Genomic DNA, 24,953 nt, shown 5'->3' on the forward strand with positions numbered 1-24,953 from the left:
TTAAAAGTGCTTTAATGAGAATATATTGAGGGTGGGGGAGGGAGGATGGAATCCTTGCGCGTCCTGTTCTTGGAAAGATATATTTTAGAAAAAAAGTCTGGTCCCTAATTGGTGGTGGTGGTGGGGGGGGGGGTAACAAAACATATGCCACAATTGAAACCTACCAGCCATTGATGTCTCTAAATGTAGAAAGACGTTAGATAAAGCTGCGGCTGTCGGGTTTGCTAGGAGCGCTGTGCGATGTAAATGTGGGAAAGAAAGAAATATAGATAGGATGTGACCAAGAGTCCCCTGCATTATTCTTTTTAATTAGTCTGGCATGCCATTCCTTCCGCTGCTTCTCTACCGAGCCTGGAGCTTAAACAGGAGTGGCGTTGCCCAGCTTGGAGGTCTTTGGGGGCCCTCCCCGAGTTGTAGAAGAGAGGAAACCAATGCGTCCCCCCCCCCTTTTTTTAAATTTGATTTATATGCCGCCCTTCTCCAGAGACTCAGGGCGCGGCTTACAATGCGTTAAGCAATAGCCTTCATACTTTTGTATATTTATACAAAGTCAGCTTATTGCCCCCACAATCTGGGTCCTCATTTCACCTACCTTAGAAAGGATGGAAGGCTGAGTCAACCTTGAGCCTTGGAGAGATTCGAACCAGCAGTAATTGCAGGCAGCTGATGTTAACAACAGTGCTTTAGTCTGCTGCGCTACCAGGGCCCTTGAACATGCACAGCACCTGAACACGAAGAGAGTCACCCACAATGGCCTCGGGATATCCTTAAAGGAAAGTCAAGGCAGCAATTCCTCCTGTGGGATTCTGCCCCAGTTTGACCCTCTCCTAGTCCCTATATGAGGGCTCTGTGCTCACTTTTTCTCCCAGCTTCCGTTTTGCCCAGATCACAGGAATGGGGGGCTTTCTTGAAGAAACAAATCTGCATTCATTGGGAATAAAAGTAAGTGTAGCAGACCAAATACTAAAGTCTGGCAATTGATTTGGGGGAGAATCTCTTCTTCCTCACCCACCCAGCCCCTTTATGATCTGACCTGCTGCCAATGCCTGAAAAACCTATTTGTGTGGCAAGGGGAATCTAAGAGTCATCGGGATCCAGAAAGTTAAGAGCTTTGGGCTTCAATAAAAAAAAGGAAAAGAAAAAGAAAAGAAAAAGGCATCCCTAACGTTTTGATTTTACTGGCTGAAATGTTAATTGATAAAATATCCCTTGGGCAAATAGTACCTTAAGTGGTGTGCGCAAGATCCTTCTGCCAGCATCTGTTCATTTACTCTAAAAGCATCTTAATCAGTACCCACAACCAGGAGCGGTGTTAAAACAGCCTCTCCAACAGCTGGAAGGACTATTTCAGAATTCGCAAAAAAAAAAAAAAAACAACAACAACCACCCCCTCCAGGGAAAAATACTTTAAACTATAGGATGAGGCTGCAAAACATATGTGTGTGTAAAATTAATAGGAATCTCTACAGGAGTTGGAAGGAGGGAGGAATCAACAGTTTAAAATATTACATAAACATAGAGGTAAAAGAAGATGATATCCTTCCTCGAAGGTCTCTAGTGCCTTTTTAAGATAAGGACCTACTTCTGCACTTTGACAGCTTGGTAGGGTTCAGCCCATTTCATTGAGCTTTCCCTCTCCATGGCAAACTTGTTGCTTTTTTTTTTCCCTTTCAAAAAAAAAAAAAAAAACTTTCTCTGCAGCTCAGTCCTAAATAAGGCTCGGGATAAGTGACACAAAATCTTGACATTTTCAGCAAGGTGCTGGTCCTGCAACCTTTGGCAGGAAAAGAGTTCCTGGTTTATTCTACTTAAGAATCTGGGAAGGACTGAAAGAGGAGCTAGTGGCTTAAATTTAGACTAGGGTAGTTTAGGAGCTCTCTCTCTTTTTTTTTTCCTTGCCAGGACCTTAACCCAACAGTCCCCAACCTTTTGGACAACAGGGACTGGTTCTGTAGAGAGTTCCCCCACCCCCATGGCGGGCATGGTATCAGGTGCTGCCTGCATCCCATGGATGGGACTTCGCTTGTGTGAAGTCCCATCCATCCAGGTTTCTGGTATGTCGTGGGCCCGTGGTACCAGTCCACAGGTTCTGGGTTGGGGACCCCTGCCTTAACCCAACATAGCTATTTGGAGCAAGTTTTGCAAATGGGAAAGCTTTTGTGAATAGCTTGCATCAAGCCATCAGCTCAAGAAGAGGGCTAGGCCCAGCTACTGTCCTTGCACTCTGGTCCTGATCTGGAGGGGGGGAGGGGAAAGAGAGAGAGGGGGGGAGGGAGGGAGAAAGAGAGAGAGAGAGAGAAAGGACCGTCTTCTCATGCAGAGCTCTTGCTAGATCTGTTAATGTTCACTGAGCACTGAGCCTCCACAAGAGCTGTGCTCTCTCTATATATAACCCACCCTTTTACTGTCATTATTATCACCGGCAGATTCATACTGGCAAACCTGGAAATAGCCTCACAGGCCTCATAGAATTCTGGGTGAGTTACTTCCAAGTAAACATAGCAAGGGCCAGCAACTTCCACCGCAGGTCTTGCTTTCAAGTTTCTCACTGAGAAAAAAAAAATCGAATAAATACAGTAAATGCGAGCAGACGCACTCCGCCTGATCCGCCAGGAGCTCTTATTCACAGCCGTGGAAAATCATCTGGAGGCTTTGCTTTTTGGCCTCCCCAGGATGCAGACTTCATGGACAAACTGAACGGTACCCTGTGTCTGCAGCTTCCACTTTAATTTCACCCTCCCGCGATGGGGGTAAAAGTTACCACCCAAACACCGCTTCCTCTCGGGTTCACTTTGAGGCATGTGGCAGCTGAGGACAGCCCAGAAAACAACAAGGAGGCTAAAGACCGCGCGGAAATCAGTAGGACCCTGGACCCTGGCCAACACATCTGAACGGTATATAGTAGCATAAATTGTGTAGAAAATTGTGTGTCGGTTCACCTTGAAGCAGGAATGCTCGGTTCCAAAGATGCTTAAGCGTTCATCCAAATAGATAAAACTTATTTATTACCAGTGAGTGGTTGGACAAATTGTTGCTAGCAGTAAAAATGCGTATTGTTTCCTGAGCCCGGCTGGGCTGCTGCTTCTTTTTATGTAGGGGTGTATTTCATAGCTCCGGCTTTAAAATGAATTCATTAGGAAGCGGAAAGTATATGTCTCTGGTGCCCATCCCGCCCACCCCATCTCTAGAATTGCTAGGAGTAATTCTGCTTTCTGGGGAAGAAGGGGGGGGGAGAAAGACAGGGTGCTCATTAAGGCACTTTTTGCTGGGGTGGAAAATCCCCAAGAGGGGGACAATAAGAGTTCGTGGTTTTGATCTCTGAAGAGTCTTCACAGTCACATTTTTTAATAGAAACGTTCCCCAAAGAGAGCCAAAGGGAGAGCTTACCTTTAAGGCAAAGCTTCTGCTTAAAGATGGTTTAAGCCTAGGGGACTATTAGTGCAGAGACTAAAGGGCTGTGTCTATTAGGTCAAAAGCATTCTTTGTGCATGTTTTTAGGTATTCTGAAGTCAGGATATCTAATGGTACATTTAGAATTTTTAGAAGAATCACAATTTTAAAAACGACCTGATTCTCCTTTCTCTTCATATTACATTTTGTCATGCTCACTTTCATCTCAGAGCCTGAGTGGTGCAGCAGACTAATGCTACTGTTAAAGGTAGTATTTAGCTGCCAGCTGCCTGCAATTACTGCGAGTTCAATTCTCACCAGGCTCAAGGTTGACTCGGCCTTCCATCCTTTCTAAGGTAGATAAAATGAGGACCCAGTTTGTGGGGGGCAATAAGCTGACTTTGTATCAAATATACAAAAGTATGAAGGCTATTGCTTAACGCATTGTAAGCCGCCCTGAGTCTCCGGAGAAGGGCAGCATATAAATCAAAATAAATAAATAAATAAATAAATAAATAAATAAATAAATAAATAAATAAATAAATAAATAAATAATCTAAATGGAAGTTTATTTTGGGGGACACCCCCCCCCATACAGAAACAGAAACAGGTGGCAGCTTCTGCTGGGATGAGGGGCAAAAATGGATTTTAAAAAAAACCCCAGAAACCTATGCAATGAAGGAAAATATATTTTAATGTCAACCCCTGTAACACCAGCTGCTCTTTGGAAGTGCGGCTATAATACGGTTTGCCCTGCCATGAATACTACTCTAACCCCTCCCCATCGATCTGCCTTGCAATAAGCAGTCCCCAACTTACTATAGATGTGTTGAACTGTGGAAGAAGTGGAAGAAGCAGTCCATCAATCAGAAAAGAGGGGGAGGCAATTACAGAGACAGCTAGTCCAATCCTCTCATCCTTGTGCTTTGACAACCCCAAATTGAATTCCACAGGTCTTACTGCTGATAATTTGTAACGTGTTCAGGGCAGAAAAGAAAACTGAAATACTGTCTAGGGCACCTCTGAAATGTAAGGGTGTCTTATGAGGAGCATTGATTTGCTTAGTGTTGGCACATCTTGGGTTTGAGCTCCTTGGAAGACCCAGGACCCAGCTTTCAGCCTTTGATCCAGTGGTGACATTAAAAGGACAGCGCAAGGAGTCTCATTCTGCTTCTTTGGCATTTTGGAAAGAGCGGAGAGCCTGTGGAGAAAATGGAAAATACAATAAAGTTGACAATTAGGTTGCTCCAAAAATTATATACACATATATACTTCAGATTCCTTTGCTCAATAAGCAATGGCTAAAGTCATTTGGTAATCATACATAACCATTTTCAAAGAGAAGATAGGAATAAGGCACAATTAAGGGTGGGCTGTATGAATACAAAGATGATGATGATGATGATGATGATGATGATGATGATGATGATGATGATGGTGGTGGTTCTTAAAGGGACATGTGAATGTATGCAAATACTAAACGAATTTTCTTTGACCATGTCACAGCTAAATAGTTATACAAAAAAATTAAATAGCAGTACTGTAGTCCTGTTAATCACAGTAATCGACACCAACCAACTACAGTTTTAAAAACATTAGCCCCCATCCCACTTTAATGGAATTTAATCCTGGAATTTTTTTTTTTTTTAATTTGATTTATATGCCGCCCTTCTCCGGAGACTCAGGGCGGCTTACAATGTGCTCAGCAATAGCCTTCATCCTTTTGTATATTTATACAAAGTCAGCTTATTGCCCCCACAAACTGGGTCCTCATTTCACCTACCTTAGAAAGGATGGAAGGCTGAGTCAACCTTGAGCCTTGGCGAGATTCGAACCCTGCAGTAATTGCAGGCAGCTGGTCTTAAGCAGCTTAATAACAGGGTGCCTCAAACCCTTGTACTACCAAGGCTCTAGGGTACTAGGGTAATTTGCATTACCCTAGGAAGGAAGAAAAGGTGGGGTAGTGGGGATCAGTGGAGTATATTCATAATGCATGAAAGAATAATTTGTACACTGCTTCGAGATGGCAACGATGGGAAGTGATGTACAATGTATATGAAATGGATGTTTGTTTCAAAGGGTTAAACAGATGGTTTTAACTTGCCCGTTAAAATTGGAAGTATGCTTAATTTTGTCTGCATTCTTCCAGACGTCCAGTGTGTATGGGGTGGATTGGTGGGGAGAATAAGAAAATAATCTTAGGCACCTACATGCTCCTTTCTCTATTAACCTTGTAGCCCATAGCAGAAGACAGACTTGAGGATAAACAAAGTTCCTAACTACACCTTTGTTATTATTATTATTATGCTGCCAGTTGAATCTATGCAGTCCTGTAAGTGCCTAGTCAGAAGCAAAATCCACTAAACTTAAGGAGTCTTTGCTCCTAACTCAACAATGCAATCTGGGCTTATCACTCAGAAAGCAGCCCCATCCTTTCAGTAAGACAAGATAGTTATAGTACAAAGTTTGTTCACGTCCCTGGGACTTGCTCTCTGATTATTCTACATAGAATTGCAGTGATATAGTACCATATGGACCATGGGTGTCCAACCTTTTGGCTTGCCTGGGCCTCACTGGGTGAACAGGAATTGTCTTGGGCCGCTTATTAAGTATGTAATACAGTTAATGTATATAAATAACAAACTTCCTTTATTTTTAAAAGATTTTTATTATTTTGTGAGACCCTATTGCCAGCTGTCTGGGGTTACATGCAGCCTATGGGCCGCAGGTCGGATGTACCTGTTCTAAACATGGCTGTTCAGTCTGAAAGGCCTAAAGCAAGATTGTATTCACACCCAGGGACCTTTATAGGGAAAGAAGAACTCAACTCAACTTTAGTCATAACTAAAGGCAGGCAAGCTTGATTCACAGGTGTCAAGAATGGAGATCCTGAGCCCCAGCGTCTTAACCAGAAATAACTCATATTAAGCTCACTGGAGGAGGAGGAGGAGTGATTGACAAACATTGGGAAAAAATCAAGGTGAAAACCCCATAGAACAGAGGTCTTCAAACTTGGCAGCTTTAAGACTTGTGGACTTCAACTCCCAGAATTCTCCAGCCAGCATAGGTGGCTGGCTGGAGAATTCTGGGATTTGAAGTCCATAAGTCTTAAAGCTGCCAAGTTTGAGGACCTCTGCCGTAGAATATTGTTGTGTCAGAAGCTGAGTTAAATTTTAGCCCACCTATGAACAACTAAAGAACCAGAAGACCGCGAGTTCCAGTGTTGCCTTAGATGCAAAGCCTCACGGGGTGACCTTGAGCCAGTCCCTTTCTCTTAGCCCTAAGGGGGAGGCAAGGACAAACAACTTCCAAAAGGCCTTGACAAGAAAATTGCAGGAACTAGTCTAGGCAGTCACCAGAAGTCACCAGAAGTCAATGCTGACTGGAAGGTGTGTGAGCATACGTGCATATGCTTAAATCCACACACGTGTGCACATACACGTCAGTAAGAGAGACAGACTTTTGGAATTATTGCTTTCCTTCCTCTTCTCTTCATTCCCAGGTTCTGGAGGAACCTAATACTTTATGCCAAAGCGGATGATACCTGCCAAAGAAAATCAAACTCCCTTTGAAACTTTCCTATGATGTTGAGTACCCAGTGATGTTATCAGTGGTGAAATCCAATTTTTTTTACTACCGGTTCTGTGGGCATGACTTGGTGGGCATGGTGTGGCTTGGTGGGCATGGCTTGGTGGGTGTGGCAGGGGAAGGATACTACAAAATCTCCAATCCCACCCCACTCTGGGGCCAGTGAGAGGTGGTATTTGCCGGTTCTCCGAACTGCTCAAAATTTCCGCTACCGGTTCTCCAGAACCTGTCAGAACCTGCTGGATTTCAACCCAGGATGTTATGCTTTTAAAGTGATGCATGCCATAACAATCAATATGCTTACTTATTTTTTTTTAACAGAGTATTTTCTTCACTTTTATAAGCATTGTTCATAAATACTCCATAAAGACAGCGCGAGCATAATTAGCAGTGTTTACCAACATATGCCACCCACGCTACCCTTGAATCCTTCTGATACTTTGGGACAGGGAAATAAATAGAATACGAGTAATTAGTTTTAAAGCAAAGCATTTGAAACGGAAAACTTATAGGTAAAGCCTAATGAACTGCAGAAGAGGTTTTTTAAAAAAAAAAATCTAATTTTTATATGACTTGGTAGATAGCAGAGGGAGACACAGCAATATTTTACTGCCGGGAGAATAAATTAATTAATACGTCTGTAGCAACCAACTGCAGTGGCTCCATGGTTGACTGCATTTAAACGAGATATATGTATCAAGCCTCGCTGGTGTTGTTAACAAGAGTGATAATAAAGATGAAAAGGATAGGAAAGATAAAAAGATGGGCCCGTTTGTATTCCTTGCAGGAGCTATAAGGACCTGCTTAGATTTTTTTTAAAGCAAAGCCTTGTTGTGTGATTACACTAACCAGCTGAATTCATGAATCAAGGCTGCTCCTTCTTAGAACAACAGCCCCAATCAGAATATGTATATGCAGCTGTCTGTCAATATAACTGCATTTGTCTGTACATTTATGCAATTACTTTAGGGGAATTTACATAAAGTTTACCCACAGAGAGGAGACACGCATATTCTCTCTCTCCCTCCCTCTCTCTCTCTCTCTCTCTCTCTCTCCTCTCTCTCTCTCTCTCTCTCTCTCTCTCTCTCTTTAATTTGACTTATATGCCACCCTTCTCCGGAGACTCAGGGCGGCTTACAATGTGCTCAGCAATAGCCTTCATACTTTTGTATATTTATACAAAGTCAGCTTATTGCCCCCACAAACTGGGTCCTCAATTTACCTACCTTAGAAAGGATGGAAGGCTGAGTCAACCTTGAGCCTTGGTGAGATTCGAACCTGAAGTAATTGCAGGCCGCTGGTCTTAATAACCAGCTTAATAACAGGGTGCCTTAGACCACTGTACTACCAAGGCTCTCTTTCTCTCTCTCTCTCTCTCTCTCTCTCTCACACACACACACACACACACACTATGTTTGACAAATTGAAAGGAATGATTTGGTCCTTTAACATCTGATTTCAGTCGGGTGGTTGTTAGCCCCATAAACCATTTATACTTACTTCTGAAGCCTACTGAGCTCACCCAGGCAAGACCTGCTGATTTCCAAGTAGCACTGCAAGACTGAAACAGGTGTTTAAATCTCTCCTCCTGAAATCAGATATTGCAGCACCACTGATTCCATTAACTCAGAAGTACATTAATATTTTAAATGGAGCTGCCCAAGTCTTCTGCTTAAAAAAATAAAACCACAGATCTGTATCTGGGAATAGGCCTGTGTGAATTTAAGGCTAATTTACTTCTCAGTAGTAGTACGGTAGTAGTGTGTGCATAATGTTGCCTGGAGAACTTTTCCATAATTAAGGTTTTTTTTTTTTTTTTAAACTCCTTTTTATAGCATGGTCAGAAGAAGGAACGTCTTAATGTCTTTCTAGGTTTTAAATAAAACTACCGTTTCAGTTTGTCTTTGGCTAGAATGCTGATTGTAAATATATCAAAGCAAATTATTTGCTAATATATATATATATATATATATATATATATATATATATATATATATATATATATATATATATATATAAATTCTCTTCTTCCCTCTCCCCACACTTAATAGAATAATAGGAATGCCTTTCTTATTATACAGTATTTAAAGATTTTTTAAGAATCCTAGCCAAAGTCAAAGGAGGAGGCAGAACAGCTTTAGCAGTGGTACCCAAGACTTCCTTTTATCTTCTCCAAGACACATGTTCATTGGCTAGGAGTGTATAATTTACAGGGCATGTGGAAATTCATTTCGGTGATGAAGAATAATTCATCTGTTATGAGGTTTGTGAACAGAATGATTATCATGCATCATTAGCACTATTTCATGAAAGGGAACAGGGGGAAATGAAATACTAATATTAAATAATGGCTCCAAATGCAGGCATCATCATCATTATTATTAGCATCAGGGTCTCTTTAGGAGGACATTACCTTGTGTGGCTTTCTCCCCTCCCCCACCCCCAAGGTGAAACAGGCAGCATATCTAAGCTGCTCAACTGCTACCTTGGCTTTCCTTCAAAATCCTCAAAGAACCAAAGTGTCTGGGTACCGTTCAAGGAGGAGATATTCCCACACTGAGCACTTGTAAAACAAAAAAATAATTATGATGGTAATGGGCACTGTTTTTTTTTTTCCTTCTTCTTCTTCCATGCCTCCATCAGCCTTAGAAACAATCAGGGGAAGAAATGCTGCTTTTCCCCCTCCAATACTTGTTGCACACCAGTATGCAGGCATGTGGATTGCACTCTTGCCAATAGTGATTATTGTAAATTAAAATTAATCTCATGGCTATTGCTTTCCGAATAAAACTACTTCTGAATCCAAAGGAAACCAAGAGGTTTGAAAGAAAGGTGGCAACTAATAGAATGTCAGGACTCTATCCATAGTTATTGGCATAGTTTCCAACTTAATCCTCCTCGTTTTTCTCATGCATGTAATACTTCTGTAAAATGAATGTTTTCCCAATGTGGTAGTGATGGGAGATGCTGGTCAGGAGCCCATGTTGACTAGAGACATGGAGGCAGATGACAGACACAAATAAGACTATTTATAAAACCTTAACAATCCACCCGTTCTTTCACCCTGCCTGTGTTGGCCTACCTTGTCAGGATTGCAAACACACTACTACAACTTCACTAACAGAACTCTGCTCTACCCCTATCAGTGTGCCTGAACCAGTGAAGTAAAGGACACGATCCAGCCCAAGCAAAAAGGCATTGAAGTCCCATGGAAATGAGTGTGTAGATCTCTCTACACCAGCAAAGGAGATGGATGAAGTTACAGTACTGCCTTTTTGTGGGCCTTCCCCTCCCTAAATTCCCTTCCTGATATCAGAGAAAGAAATCTTACTGATTTTTTTTTAAATTTTGAGATAGCCTCACTTCACCTTGACCAAGACATGGACCTCCCAGCCTTCCCTATTCATTGAAACAGAGGAGAGTGTCTTTAAATAAATATTGCATACCAATAAATCTAACACCTCCCCATGTCCACCCCCCTTTCCTTCTCTCTAATGGGAGACAACATTTTTCTCTGTGGATGTCTGGCATATGTTTGTGGGTGGCTGCAAGTGTGTATTTGTCATGTGTGCCAGGCATTCAGGGATACAGTAAACAGACCGTTCCTATGCTACTTTTTCTCACACACAAATAAATGTGGAACAGTCCTCATTACTGAATCCTTCCCACATTCATTGTGTAATAAAGTGAACTTAATCTTATTCTCTGATCAGTTGCAAACTTTAACCACAGCTGTGAAGTAATTGAGGAAGGAAGGAAGGAAGGAAGGAAGGAAGGAAGGAAGGAAGGAAGGAAGGAAGGAAGGAAGAGGTGCCTGTTTCTTTTTCTTTGTTTTGGTATCAGTTTGGCTTAAATTCACAAAACCTTCTGTTGGTTATCACATTAACCTTTTTTCTCCCCAGCCTCTGGTGCTGAAACTAGTATGAAAGCTTCCCACACTCCTGATGAAGGGACATGCAACTATTTGAGGGCTGAACTAAAAGAAGTGGCTCCCTCCCTCCCTCCTTGCAGCTCAACAGCCCCCCTACACACACTACTTCAAGGCCACATTCAACAACAAGAGTCCCCGGGGATTGGATCAACCAGGCCAAGTACTGGAGGGCCCTTCTGAATAGGCTTTTAATAAAGAAGCGGGTTGGCTTCCATGCCCCTCTTTCTTTTCTCCCTCCCTCCCTCCCTCCCTCCCTCCCTGTCTCTCCCATTCATCTTCCCCTGCTGGAGTTTAGAGAAAACGTTAACTCTCTTGCTGCAGTTTACAAATCATCAAAGGTATTGGCAGTTTTGGTGGCCTCCTTCCTTCCTTCCCTCCCTCCCTCCTCCCTTCCTTCCTCCTTCCTTCCCTCTCTCTCTCCCTCCCTCCCTTCCTTCTTCCTTCCTTCCCTCCCTTTTTGCCAGGCGGCTTCTGTTTACAACTGTCTGTCTCAGTGGGCGGGGGCCGCCATTACAAAGTGAAGGTCAAGTTAGCATCCTACCTTATATGGTAGACGGCGCTCCTCCATTTTCAGGGATTTGTCACAACTGCCCCCTTGCCTTTCTTACTGGAGTAAACATATGGGCTCCCTCTTCCTCGCTCTCTTTTCTTCCTGGGTTTTTTTTTTTCCTTTCCCCTTTTCTTTCTGTGACATTCGAAGTCGCAGCGAGCAAGAGGAAAGCCAGGGGAAGGAGGGAGTGGAGGGGGGGGGGCGAGAGAGAAAACCTTTTCTGGGGACCAAAACCCCGGATCTCTTCAGGAGGACGGCGGCTCCGAAAGTTTCTTCCCCCCCCTTCCCCTGGCCCCGTCCTTCTTGGATTGCAGACTTTGAAAACAAGCCGCCTTCCACCGAGATGCAAGCACCTCTGTCTGCCTTGGAGGAAAATCCAGCTTCATAAAGAAGAGCCCCGGGAGAGTTTAATAATGCCTCCCCCCGTTGTGGCGTTTCTTCCCGACCGCTCGGTAAGCAGAGGGACAAATGCAATAGGCGGGGAAGGTTTGGGCGTAGAGGGGGTGGGGGGGGGAGAGTGAGTCAGTCGGGACTTAGTTTTCCATCTTGCAAAAGTCCAAGGCAGCGCTGGGGAGGGGTGGGGGGTGGAGAGAGAGAGAGAGACAGGAGATTAGGAAGCGGGCCTGGGAGGTGGAGGTGGAGCTGGAGGTGGAGGGTGCCCCGAGAATCACTGAAGTTTTGAACCTGCGTGTGCACCTTCAAAGACTCCCTGTAAACGCACGCGCGCGCGTGTGGAAACCCGGTGCACACGTACACTACCGTTCTACTTCTCCCGAGACAAAGGCCTCCTCCTAACAGGGAGACCTGCCAAAGATTCGGGGTCGCGAAAGCAGGGTTATTGGAGTTTTTTTTTAATATTTAGGTTGAATCAGGAAGGTAACACCGAGTCTGAAGTAGGGGTGTACTTTGGGGGGGGGGGCGGGGGGAGCGGCCTAGAGGGAGAAAGAAAGGGGGAAAGAGCGGCAGCGAGAGGAGCACGGTGTAAGTTGCGTGAACGAGCCAGCGGCCCGGTTTTTTTTCTTCTCTCTCTCTCTCTCTCTCCAAAGAGCGCGCTTTTTCCCACCCACCCCCTCTCCTCTCTTCCCAGCGGCGAGCTGTTCTCCGCGTGTGAAAGATAACTTGGGTTTTTACCTTCCTCTCGAGGAAACAATATGACCCTTTATGAAATATTGGCAGCAGCCACTTGGCCAACAAAAGAGGCCCGATTTAATCTATTACAGCCCCCGAGGCCATCCCATAATTTAAATTCTTCCTCTGTTCTTTCCTTGTCTTCTATCTTGGTTTCCAAGAGGCAGAAAGCATGAGAGTTACTCAGACAATTGCTGGAGAACTCCTTGCAGTATCGGTGATAATTTATCAATAATAATAATAATACTGCTTTACTGGGCACAGCTTACATCCTGCGAGGAAACATTTAACATCATCAAACATAAAAAATGGCCTATCTTGGCTCCTTCGGAAGGACTAGATAGGTTGGTAAAAATACCAAAATCTAGTCTAAACTTCTGGCTGACTATGTGACCAAACCATAATAATTCCAAACCCCAGAACACATATAAATTCCCTTAAATCTTGGAGCTCCTTATGCTGTATTTCCTCAGAACCAAAGTTCAGAAAGTCCTCTTTTTTTTTTTTTTTTTTTGGCCACATCCCAAAGTCCCAGAAAAGAAAGAACAAGGTTTTGTGGCATTTTGGTTAGTTTTAAATGAAGGGCTTGGCCTGTTTGGGTTTTCCTGATGAACCAACCCATCATTAAAAAAAAAAAAAAAAAAGAGTCTGGTATGGAATACATGGAAGTTTATTTAGCCATGGTTATCATTAGTTCAGTATGCCCCATTTGTGCTATAGAGGAGAAGAACAAGTTTGGGTGGTTTGGTTCACCAAAAAGATCTATGGTTGGGCAAGGATGGAGAGCTGGCATGGGTATTCTTTTCTGGATGAGTGAGGAGAAATCACAACCCACCATGCCAAAGCACATTTAATCTATGCAGTGTGTGTGTATCTTGTTTAGATTCAGGCCAGATGTGCATTGCAAGTTTCATCAGCCCCGCACCGCCCCCCCCCTACACTTCTTCCCATTTTGTGTTTCCGGTTTGGTTTTATCTTGGTTAGTTTGGAAACACCTCGCAAAGCAAGGACTTTTTTTCCCTGTTAGTCCTGCCAAGCAGATGAGAAAAGGGGGGGGGGGAGGAAGGTAAGTTAAAATAGATGTTGATTGATGGATGGATGGATGGATGGATGGATAGATAAGATAGATAGATAGATAGATGATAGATAATTGATAGACAGACATAATAAAAAAATAAACTCTTTTTTTCTCATCCTCCTTGTGTGATCTGACCTCTTGTCGCCTCTATTCTACCTGTTAACACAAAGTTAACACAAAGATCTAAACTCCAAAGGCTTTACTTTTTTTTTTTAGAGTTTTGATTTTAGTCTGTTAGCATTTAAAAGTAGGCAAAAGAGGAAAGAAAGAAGAAGAAGAAAGCAAGGCGGTATATACAGCTGTAGATACTGCTCTTCGGTAATTACATGTGGGTCTTTACATTTGCAAACTTCTAGGTTAATCAACTCCAGCCTTCAAACAAGATTGTTCCACATGCAAAAGTGGAAAAATAAGCTTGAAGAAGTTGCTCCGTTGAACCTGGCAGAGGCAAATAGACTGATTGACTGTGTGGGTGCATAGTTAATTATTGAAAGGGGTGTAGGAATTCATTAAGATAGATTGATAGGTGGCAGTATTTAAAATGGAATGCATAAATCAGGACATTAAGGTCTAGTATAAATAAATAACCAATTCTGCTGTCTTAAAAAACAAACAAACAAACTCAACTTTGCTCCCATCCTGACCAAATCATTGGCGGTGATCTGAAATATTGGCTGGGTGGTATGTTTTTGTCTGTTATCATTTGAAGGGATGGGCATATAGAAAAATATGTTTAAGCTCCTTTCTTAAGCTCCCACACCGGAGCCCCATACTTTTTTCTTCTTTTTTTTAAAAAAAACACTGGCAAAGTGTTTCTTAGAAGGAGAAGGTTTCTTCCTTAGAAGGTTTTGTGACATCTTCCAAGATATGATAATTATTAAATAATTGGCTGGATTAATCCAATCCCTCTTTTCCCTTCCTGCCCCTACCTATAGACCTCCGCTTACAAATATTGAAGAATATATTTGGTAGGGTAGTTTGGAACCGCCATCCTTTAGAAGGCCTCTCAGAAGTTACATTATGTCCCACTAAACAATAACAACCCCTCCCAAATGTTTAAACATCTTGTGGGGGGAGAGAAAATAAATCCTTTAATTTAACTTGTTCTTTCTCCTGGCACACCAGAGCAGTAGCCATGAAGCTTCAGTCCTTCAAAATAGGTCCGCGTGTACACAGACTGGGGGGGGGGGCGGGGGCGGGATATAATATGCACACTTCGGGGAGAACGAGCCAGTACACGGCTGTGCGCACGCGCACATGGCCCCATGCAAACAAAGAGACGGATATTTCGCAGGAATGAAATAATGTCAAATAAATAAATAAATAAATAAAATTTAAAAACAATATCTCCAAACCGGTTTCTGGATTTGCAAGAGTGTCACTTTTTCACTCTCTCGGGCATTCTTTTTCGTTGGGCTATATAGTAAACGCGGGTTGATTCTAACACTGCGGATCCTACGTTGTGCACGAGAGGGGGGGGGGTATGCCCAAGGGGGGGGGGTGAGAAAAGGAGAAGCCAGTGGAGAGTTTTAGCGTTTTTAACCCTATTAAAAAAAAACAAGCCCGAGATTTTACTTCCATCCTGTTAAGTCAAATGAAAACAGAGTTGCCTGTGGACAAAAAAAGAAAAGAAAAAAAATCAAAGCAGCATACAAATGAAGGGATGGGTAAATGTTTGTGGGTATCACTCTCTCTACCCAGAGAAAGTTCTAGAATGCATAAAGATGTAGATAAAGGGAGGGGTGGTTAGTTTTATCACCACGCCCAACCCCAAAGAATATATTTGCGATGAAGATTTTGGTTAAATTTCGTATTAGCAGCAGCAACTTTTCTCTCTCTCTCTCTCTCACACACACACACATTCCTGCAAAAAAAATAAGTCTTAATGAAAAGGCTGCTCGGGCCAGGATATTTGCTGAGAAACTAACTTGAAAGAGATTTCAACAAGAGCCTGGTTGAGACCCTAAAGCAAGTTGACTGTATATGCAAGTTTTTTGTTTTTGTTTTTTGCATATACAAAGTTTCTTTGTGCCTGTTGTACAAATATGATTTCGCATGCTGGCTGGTTTGGAAAGGTTTGACTAGAGAACACACTCTTCAACCATTTCCCCTCATTCCTCTTCTTTTTTTTTTTCCTTCCCCCTCCCCCCCATAAACCACTAACCAAATCAACTCAAATCAAATCAAACCTTTATTGTCAATGCACAACATGTGTACAATGGAATTGAATGAGCCTCCCTTGGTGCAGGTCCCTCCCCCCCTCCTCAAACACAGAATACATCACAATAACTCAATAAAAAAAAAGAAATCCCTAAACTCAAATAAGTAATAACTAGCACACATTCCCAATATACATATATGTATATATTATATTATGTTATACCGGGGTACGAACGTGTTGCACGTTTGCGCTAACCCGATTATTATTATTTTTTTAAGTGATGCTCTGTACCCTGAAAATAGATTTCATGGGTGAATGAATAGGTCTCCTTTGACTTGCTTACAAGATGAATTGTTGACAAATTCCAGTGGATGTGGCATTGCAGCATGATATTTGAGGCTCTGTTTGTGCGTGTGTGTGTGTGTGTGTGTGTGTGTGTGTGTGTGTGTGTGTGTATGCGTGGCATACATTAAATGGCCCCCCTCGTCCTCACTAGTTCTTAGTTCAACTCAGAGCCTGCTCTTCCACCTACCTTAGTTAGCAGGCGGCTGGAACGTTAGGGTTACTTTTTTTTTTTTTTTTTTTTTTTGTATTGCCATATCTGCATTGGAATGCACGGAAGAGGGTGGGGGAACCACACACACACAGAGGATCCGAGGGGACAAGACAACCCCGAGTTTCTTACCCATCCCGGGACTCCATTTGCTCTTGACCCGATCACAACCAGCGGTCTGCATGCATTCATACTAGGGCTGTTAAGTGAGCATCTTCCTTTCCATTACCCAGCCTCTCCCTCACTCCCTCCCTCCCTCCCGGTCCCTCAACCCTGCTCAGTGTGGGCTTTGCGTGTGGGATGCTGCTTATCAGCTTTTATCTTTATTGGGTCCACATGATTTTGAACTTGCAATCCAGCCTCTCTGAAAGAGCTCGGCCTGCCTCTCGCCTTCTATCTTGGAACCGTATGCTGCTTATGAAGTCATCTTTAGTAGGCTGGCTCCCATCCAATTAAATTTATCTTTGACATTGGAGGGCAATAATATTTTCCAACAGCTTCCTTCTTGTAGCTATTGTCTTCTGGTCCTCGATTCCTTAACTGTACGGCTTCGCTAGTCTTTCCTTTTAATACCCTGCAAGGTTTGCAATTTGATTTAAATACTTGGAATTTTTTCCCCCTTTTTTGTTTTTCCCCTCCTTGGGAAGTAATTACTCTGTTGTTGCGCCAAAACTGCAATATAAAAGAAAAGCAATCAAATGCCAGACTGTGATTCCAAACTCATTTATTTGCAAGCCTCTTCCACTGAAATCATTGGGCCTTAGTTCAAGGCACAACTGTGAGATATGTAGTTCATAAAGGCGTCCGAAAATGGGGGAAATTATTTGGCCTGATACAAGGCAGGAGAAAATAGTTGCTTAACGCAGGCTGAGCGGTGCCGGTTCCCAAATTATTGCAATGATTATTTGTCGACATAATCATCTGAGTTATCTAAGGCAAAAGGAAGTGTTTTCAGAGTAGTATCTAGCATTCTCTTGGAAAAAGCCTGCAAGTGTTGTTTTTTTTTAATGCTGAAAAGGCACGCGCTATTTTCTTTTCTTTTTTTTCCCCCCTTCTCTCCTGATTTCTCCTTTTAAAAGCACTCTGCCTTGCACTGCTTGAAAGCTTGTGATTAATATGCTTGGAGAGGTGACTGGACCACAATCATTTTAATGGATAACATTTAAGATGCCTTTTCCAAAACAGACTCCATACCACATTTGCTAATATCAACCAAAGAACTCTGGAGGAAAAAAAAAAAGTTGTTATCAGATTGGAGTGGGAAGTTAATAAAAATAGGTACAGGAGAACATGCATTTATTTATTTTTCTCGCTATCCTGGAGAGACCCATTTACTGGCAGCACGTGTTTCTAGCTCCTATACAAATTCATCCTCTGCGTGTTATAAGGGTCAGACTCAACTTCCTTTAACATATACAAACAACCCCAGAACTCAAGTCTGGCCATTCAGCCTGCTGCAAGGAAAATGGGGCCTTGCTTCTTTGAAGGCTGATATTTGTGAGAAAGAAGGAAAAAGAAAGAAAGAAAGAAAGAAAGAAAGAAAGAAAGAAAGAAAGAAAGAAAGAAAGAAAGAAAGAAAGAAAGAAAGAAAGAAAGAAAAGAGAAAGTTTCCTAGAAAGTCTTGTCCAAGCTGAACTATCTCACTCATGTGTCTTTAAAAATAATTTCAAAATAAAAATAAAAAAAAACGCTAGCATGTGTTTAAGCAGGCTCATCCTTAGGTCAGAAAATGAATTGGCAGGAGAGGATGGAAATGTACCGTTGTATTAACATAGCAATTTCATGCAATGCAATATTGAAAGAGCCATAAACAACCAGCTGGCTGTAGATATACACATTTAATTGCATACACGAAGCCTGGCTTGAAAAATGACAAAATTGCTTCCTCTTTTTATTCCACCCTCCTTCCTTCCTTCCTTCCTTCCTTCCTTCCTTCCTTCCTTCCTTTTCTTCCTCCCATTTTGCATCAGGCTGTCCTTTATTTCTTAACAATTAAAAAAAAGGGTCCTAAAATGGTTTGTAAAAAGTTGGGTCGGCTGCAAAGATAAAATCTCTCAAGGATGAAAGCATTTCAGCGGACCTTGCAGTTTATTCGCCATATATATATATTTGTGTGCATTGGGCCTTTTTTCCCCCCCTTTTTTTTCTTTTCTTTTCTTTTCTTTTCTTTTCTTTTTTTTAAGTGGAAACCAAAAGGAATGGGAGACTTCCAGCCTTCATTCTTCTGTTTTATGGTAGTCAGGGAATTGACTTTGCTGGTTCAAATTCAAGGGCTCCACAGCTGTCTTCTCCGTGTTTCTTCGCAGGAAGCCGACAAATCCTATACTTTAAACCGGGCATTAAAACAGGCCACAGCGCTGGGCTTGTTCAAACTTATATCTACCTATTAAGAGCAGTAAATTATCCACACACCTAGAGGAAAGAGCCTCAGACATTACGCCCCACATACTTTTAGCCACAAACCTTTAGATCTCTTCTGTTCACCACCACCAAAAGAGTTGAATAAAATGGGGAAGTAATTCTACCCCAAGTACAAAACTGAGGAGGGGGAGAAAGGGGGTCTGGTCGAACGCACACTGCCTTTGGATCAGATGTAGAATGGAGCATCTTTCCCAGTCAGCCTTACTGAAAATATCATCGCCCTGCCGAGGCAGGTTTCGGAGTGTTAGAGGGGGTGGGGGTTGAGGAAGGCATGAATGGATGAGGGATAATAAGCCGTGTAAACAATACCTTTAATAGTGTGCTGTACGTATGAATATTACTCTATAAAAGACAAGGGGAAGGCTCCCTGATGCTTTAATGGACAGCTGGGAGAGACCAAAAGAAGTCTCCCAACTCCTCAAAGTAAGGCTTAAGAAATGGAGATTGGCATCAATGGCCAAACACAGGACGTCCTTTACATCCTGGCACAGGGGTGCCCTCATAATATGACAGGGGAACGTGGATGTGTCTGGAGCGATTTAGAAAATTACTTATCCAGAGGAAGAAGTTTGTAAAACAGCCCAAACACTAAAATCGTACCTGGAGTGAGGGCAACATTGTAGGCAAGTTTTAATCTTTTGCTTTACGAAATGCTGCACACACACACACACACACACACACACACACACACACACACACACTTGACTTTGCTCCAGCTTATCTTGAAAGGTCCCTAATAAAGTATGTGGTGGCACGCTTTCCGGACACGCACATTTTATTCAAAATAGCTATCAGATTCCTGATTTTTGACTGCCATAAAACTAATAGGGGACCTCCTCCTTTTACAACATCAATGAAGGCTCTGAATTGAAAAAGGCTGCCAGTGGTGCCATCTTGGCTTTAGATGGCATGCCTCAATGCCAGGTGTGCCATCCTGGGAAGGATTCTTCAGTCCACATCCCGTGTCCCCCCCCTTCTTACCACCACTGCTACCACCCCTCACATTAACAAGGTTTTGGTCTTTTATGAGACATGGTCCATCAAGCTGATCTCTTTCTTGTTGTAAAGTAGTTTGCTTATTAACTGCAGTTCCGTTTGGCTCTATGCTGAAACCTTCCCAGAAAAAATACTGCAAACCAGGTTTGCCTTGCCAACTAACCCTTATCTGTTGCTTTGAAAGACAAGAAAGGTCATCCTAATCAAAATACATCATTGAAAATAAATCAGAAGGGTAAATCAGGCCATCTTTGTCTTTTTCTAGTCTCCTTGTTAGAAGTGCATTTTAAAAGATTCACACCAGCCTATCTTCCATAGAGGAAAAATTTCCTTGCCAACAGTGCACAGACAACATTCTTAATGTATTATTTTGTAAACCAGCTACTACAATTCTGGATTTTCCCATTTCTTCCTGTGACTTTAGTTTCCTACAACACGTATGGACAGGATATCACTACTAAAGTCATTTTACTCCTCTGATACTAAGTGAATTTTCTTATGGGGCTTTTAAACTGTCCAAAAGTGGAGCCAGTGACGGCAAATAAAGGCAGGAGGATTTTATCTAAACAAAGTAAAATTGTAGGTGATTCCCTCCTCCCAACCCATCTCACTTCCCAACGGTGGAACAGACTGAAAGAACAGAATGGAGCAAACAGAATCAGCAAGAAGTAAATTAAAGAGGACAAACATAAAACTTGGGAGGGGAGGAGAAAGGGAGGAAATAACAAAGAGGCAAGAGAATATTAGACAGCTCTGCTCTTTCTATTAAACAAATGTAGCCTGCAGCTTTGACAATACCTAAATATATATATTCTTCATTTTACTTTAAGCAGCAAATCAAGTCCACGTTCATTTAAAAAAAAAAACATCTCTTTTGGATGCTTTTATGGATATGAGTCACCTCATCCAACTGCCCATATGTTTTATATATCTTTTATCATAGTTTCCTGAATTAATATTGGGGGAAGGGAACTATTGTTTGAAAGTCACTGGAAATGTCAATAACGGCACTGGCTTCCCAAATATATCTTCTTTCAGCTTTAAATCGTGGTGTGATACAAAATGAGAAGAAAAATATCCAAAGGAGGGATACAAGGACAAATGACTTTAATAAAACTCCTTAATTTCTATCACACATCCCTCTCCCCCAACTTAGCTGACCAAATAAATTTACAAGACACGGTGAACATATATATTGATTGACAATAAACACTTGCATTAAATATTCACTCTACTTCTCTTACCTGATAAATATTTAACCAAACATTTTTTAAAAAAAAATACAGGCTTCTGATCAGTCCTTATCTTAAATAATCGGTTCTTCATTTTGAGCTGGCCTCTTTCATACTGGGCTTACTTTACTCTTTCATCTAGGCCTCACCAGATTCCAGTTTTGGATTTCCATCTCTGGCAAAAGTTTTAAAGTTTACACCACCACTCCACCACTCCCCTCCGGCTGCCAAAGGATATTTCCTCACGGTTTCTGCCTACCTGAGATGCTGCTAGAGCAACCAGGCGATCCATCAGTGGGGAAGGCCAGGGGCTAATTGCTCCCTCCTTTCTCTCTGTCCCCCTACCCTCCTGGGCAAGATGCACAGCGAATGTGGCTGCAAGCCTCGCTCCCAAATGGAGACCTTGAGAAATATTTGAAAAACTTACTGAAGAATCTTTATCCTCTCCTCTGAGCTTCTAGTAATTCAATCTCCATTAAAGGGGGAAAGGAAAAGGGGGGAGAGAGAGATAATCCAGCACTTAAAATATGACTAGCATGGGAAAGGAACACACATGCGGGGGGAGATTACAGTTAAAGCCTTGGATAGACCCTCCCACCCACCCCCTCACTCCCACGCAGCTACCCCACATCGGAATCCCCCACCCGAACCACTGAAAGCCAAACCCAAAAGGGGAGAGGAAGAGGAAGAGAGAACTTCCTAAAGCCATCCCTTGGCGTCTGCTCTGAATGCTGACAAGGGGTGTGTTGCCTGGCAGACCGCGGAGACAAATTCCGCGATTGATTTTCATAATGTTTCTGCGGTGTTTGAAAACCAATCGTTTGAACCTCTGAGATCTTTACCTAAGTGAACCACTCCTACGCTTCCAAGTGCTTCACAAACTGATATATGGCAATATCTACTTTGGATCACGTGTCCCGGAGAGCGCGACTAAGACGGATAGCGCGTCATCTCGCCTTCCCAAATTTTTCCCCCTCTGCACCTCGGATCCCCAACCTCTATCTATAGGAGCGAGAAAAGGAGAAAGATGTTTAACTCGGTCAACCTCGGGAACTTCTGCTCCCAGTCGCGCAAGGAGCGGAGCGGCGACTTCGGGGAGCGAGCAGGTTGCGCTTCTAACCTCTACCTCCCCAGCTGCACCTATTACGTCCCCGAATTTTCCACCGTGTCATCCTTCCTGCCCCAGGCCCCGTCTCGCCAGATCTCCTACCCTTACTCCGCCAACCTCTCCCAAGTGCAGCCCGTGCGCGAGGTCTCCTACGGGCTGGACCCCTCGAATAAATGGCACCCTAGGAGCGGTTACGCCTCGTGTTACTCCGCCGAGGAGCTGATGCACCGGGACTGCCTCCCGCCGGCCACCATGACCGAGATGCTGATGAAAAACGAGAGCGCCTACAGCCACCACCACCCCCCCCAGCGGCAACCCCCCGCCGCCCACCGGCTTCTACTCCGGCGTGAACAAAAACAGCGTCCTGCCGCAGGGCTTCGACCGCTTTTTCGAGAACGCCTATTGCGCGGCCGACAACCCGCTCGAGGGCTGCCCGCAGAAGGCGCAGAGCAAGCTGGAGAGCGACCCCGCCGCCGCCGCCGCCGCCGCCGCCGCCGAGCCCACCGCCCTGTCATCCCGCGGCGAGCAGGGCGTCGACCCGGAAGACGAGGAGGAAAGCACCAACCCGGCTTCTTCAGCCTCGTCTTCCTCGGCCAACAAGGACGCCGGCAAAGCCAGCAGCGCCAGTAGGTAGCGCGGGAGCGGAGCGAGCGCCGCGGCCGTAAAAACGGGAAAGGTGAAGGGAACTAGCCCCGCTGTTTTCTGTCGGCCAGGTTTTTTATGTGGAGTTTTTATAAGCATTCAAAGGGGTTTTATGATAAGCTGCAAAGCTGGGTCTTGCAACGGGAGGAATGTTTACGAGGGGAAAACGGCTTCTGGGAGAGAAAGGGAGACGGGGGGGGGCGAAAGACCCAGGATCTCCCCACCCCCCCACCCCCAGTCGGGGAAATTTGAAAAGCCCACCGGGGTGACAAATATTAACTTTGATCGTGAACTTATGGGGATCGTTTTCACGGGATTTGAGGCCAGGCTTTAGAGAGGGCGGGGGTTAGAAGTAAGAGTTTCCTTTCCTCCCGAAAGGCGCAGGCGGGGTAAACGGTGGGCGAGATGATTATGATGATGATTATAATTATGTTTTTTATATATATAAAAAAAATACACGTGTGTTCTGTATGTGTGTATAAACACAGGGAAGAGCAACACCTTCACGTCCCGAGCACAAAGTTAGGTTTGCTTTGCTTGCCAGATGTCATTGATCTTTCTCCAAAGCCCCGGCTAAACTCCCTTTTGTTTTTCATTTCTTTATACAGTTTTACTTTGTTGCTAAAAGTACTTTGCTGACATCTGAAATCACACACAGACACGCACGCGCGGCGTTCCCCCCCCCCCCCCCACCCAACAAAACAAAACAAAACACAGACAGGACATCTCAGAGACTGTACACGCCCCCCCATCCCACCAACCACCACCCTCGCATAAGGCATACATTTATGGTTCTTCTTTGAAAAACGTGGATCGAAGCAATTGATCAGACATGTGTCCTTACCGCCATCGATTTTCATTCATAACAACTGAATGGGACGGTAAAATATTGTAGGGGCTGCCTGCCGCTCGTCCAGGTTTTTATTTGCCACTCGAGTGCCTGGATAGTGGAGGGGGGGGAAGTGTTTCCTTTCTCCCCTGTTTCTTGGGCGGGGATTCGGTTTTAAGAGCTGTGGCTTTGATTTTCTTTGTGCGTGAAAAACGTGTGTGTGGAGGGGTTAATCAGAAGCATAAGCAGAGAGCCTGCCTTGTCTACTTCTGCTCCACTCGGAGTCGGGCTGGTCCTGAACAGGGCAAGACTAAGGAAAAAAAGAAGAAGAAGGAAATAAAGTCTATTTCCCAGCAGTATTGCAGACTCCTGAACTCTTTCTTGGCTCTTATTCCGAGGGCCGAGAAGCCCAGGGTGGCAAATTGTCTTAGGTTTAAAAAACTGAGCGGGAAAAATTACCCACATGGTTGTAATATGTTGCAGACGTTTTGTTGGCAGAAGCGTGTGTGTTTGTGTGCGTGGACTGTGGAAGGACTCGTGTGCAAGTGAGCTCTTGTTTGGGGGGGGCGGTATGGGGTGAGTGGGGGGGGGAAAGGAAGGTTAGGATTTTGCAGGATACTTTGTTGTAGCTGCTTTTCCTGCCTTCTGGTGGTATTTTCTCTCTCGCTTTCTTTTCTCCCTCTAAGGTGCCCCCCGTACGAGGAAGAAGAGATGTCCCTATTCGAAATTCCAGATCAGAGAGCTGGAAAGGGAATTTTTCTTCAACGTCTACATCAACAAAGAGAAAAGGCTGCAACTGTCTCGGATGTTGAATCTCACGGATCGACAGGTTAAAATTTGGTTTCAAAACAGACGGATGAAAGAAAAAAAACTCAGCAGAGACCGCCTGCAGTATTTCTCGGGAAATCCCTTATTGTGAACTTTCTTTTTATTTTATTACCCTTTTGTAAACAAAAATTAAAAAATTAAACAAAAACAAAAAAAAAACAAAAAAAAACCACCCCTCTGCTCGTTGAAGTATTCTGTGTATGAAGAAGAAACAATGTTGCAAAGTACGGTTTGACTTGACAGCGGAGCCTGGAAACAACCCCTGAGTTTTAAAAAAAAAATTCCCCCCTTCCTTAGATTTGTATTTTGGGGGACAGTTTGGGACATGATTTTTTTTTTTAAAAAAAAGTCTTGTATAGCCCCTTCTACCTTTCCCTAAACCTTGAAGAAGACTGACTATTTCTATGAACTTCTAATGAAATGTTTCCTTCTGAAGAATGGGAATCCGATTCGTCCTCCTCGTCGTCGTTGTTGTTATTATTATTATTATTGTTCTCCTTTCTCATCACCATCCTTCA

The 24,953-nt window shown here is 43.4% G+C and overlaps 1 protein-coding gene across 1 annotated transcript; it reads left to right on the top strand.

Annotated features, from left to right (window-relative positions):
* The first annotated feature begins 22,055 nt into the window (after positions 1-22,055).
* HOXC11 (homeobox C11) lies at positions 22,056-24,526 on the top strand. Its single transcript, XM_070934944.1, is given in 3 exon segments — positions 22,056-22,436; positions 22,438-22,762; positions 24,294-24,526. Coding segments are annotated over 3 exon segments (939 nt in total).
* Positions 24,527-24,953: the final 427 nt, after the last annotated feature.

This window comes from Pituophis catenifer, unplaced genomic scaffold (assembly GCF_029215685.1).
Source record: "Pituophis catenifer annectens isolate HBS135680 unplaced genomic scaffold, rPitCat1.0.hap2 SCAF_2, whole genome shotgun sequence".
Taxonomy (NCBI): Eukaryota; Metazoa; Chordata; class Lepidosauria; order Squamata; family Colubridae; genus Pituophis; species Pituophis catenifer.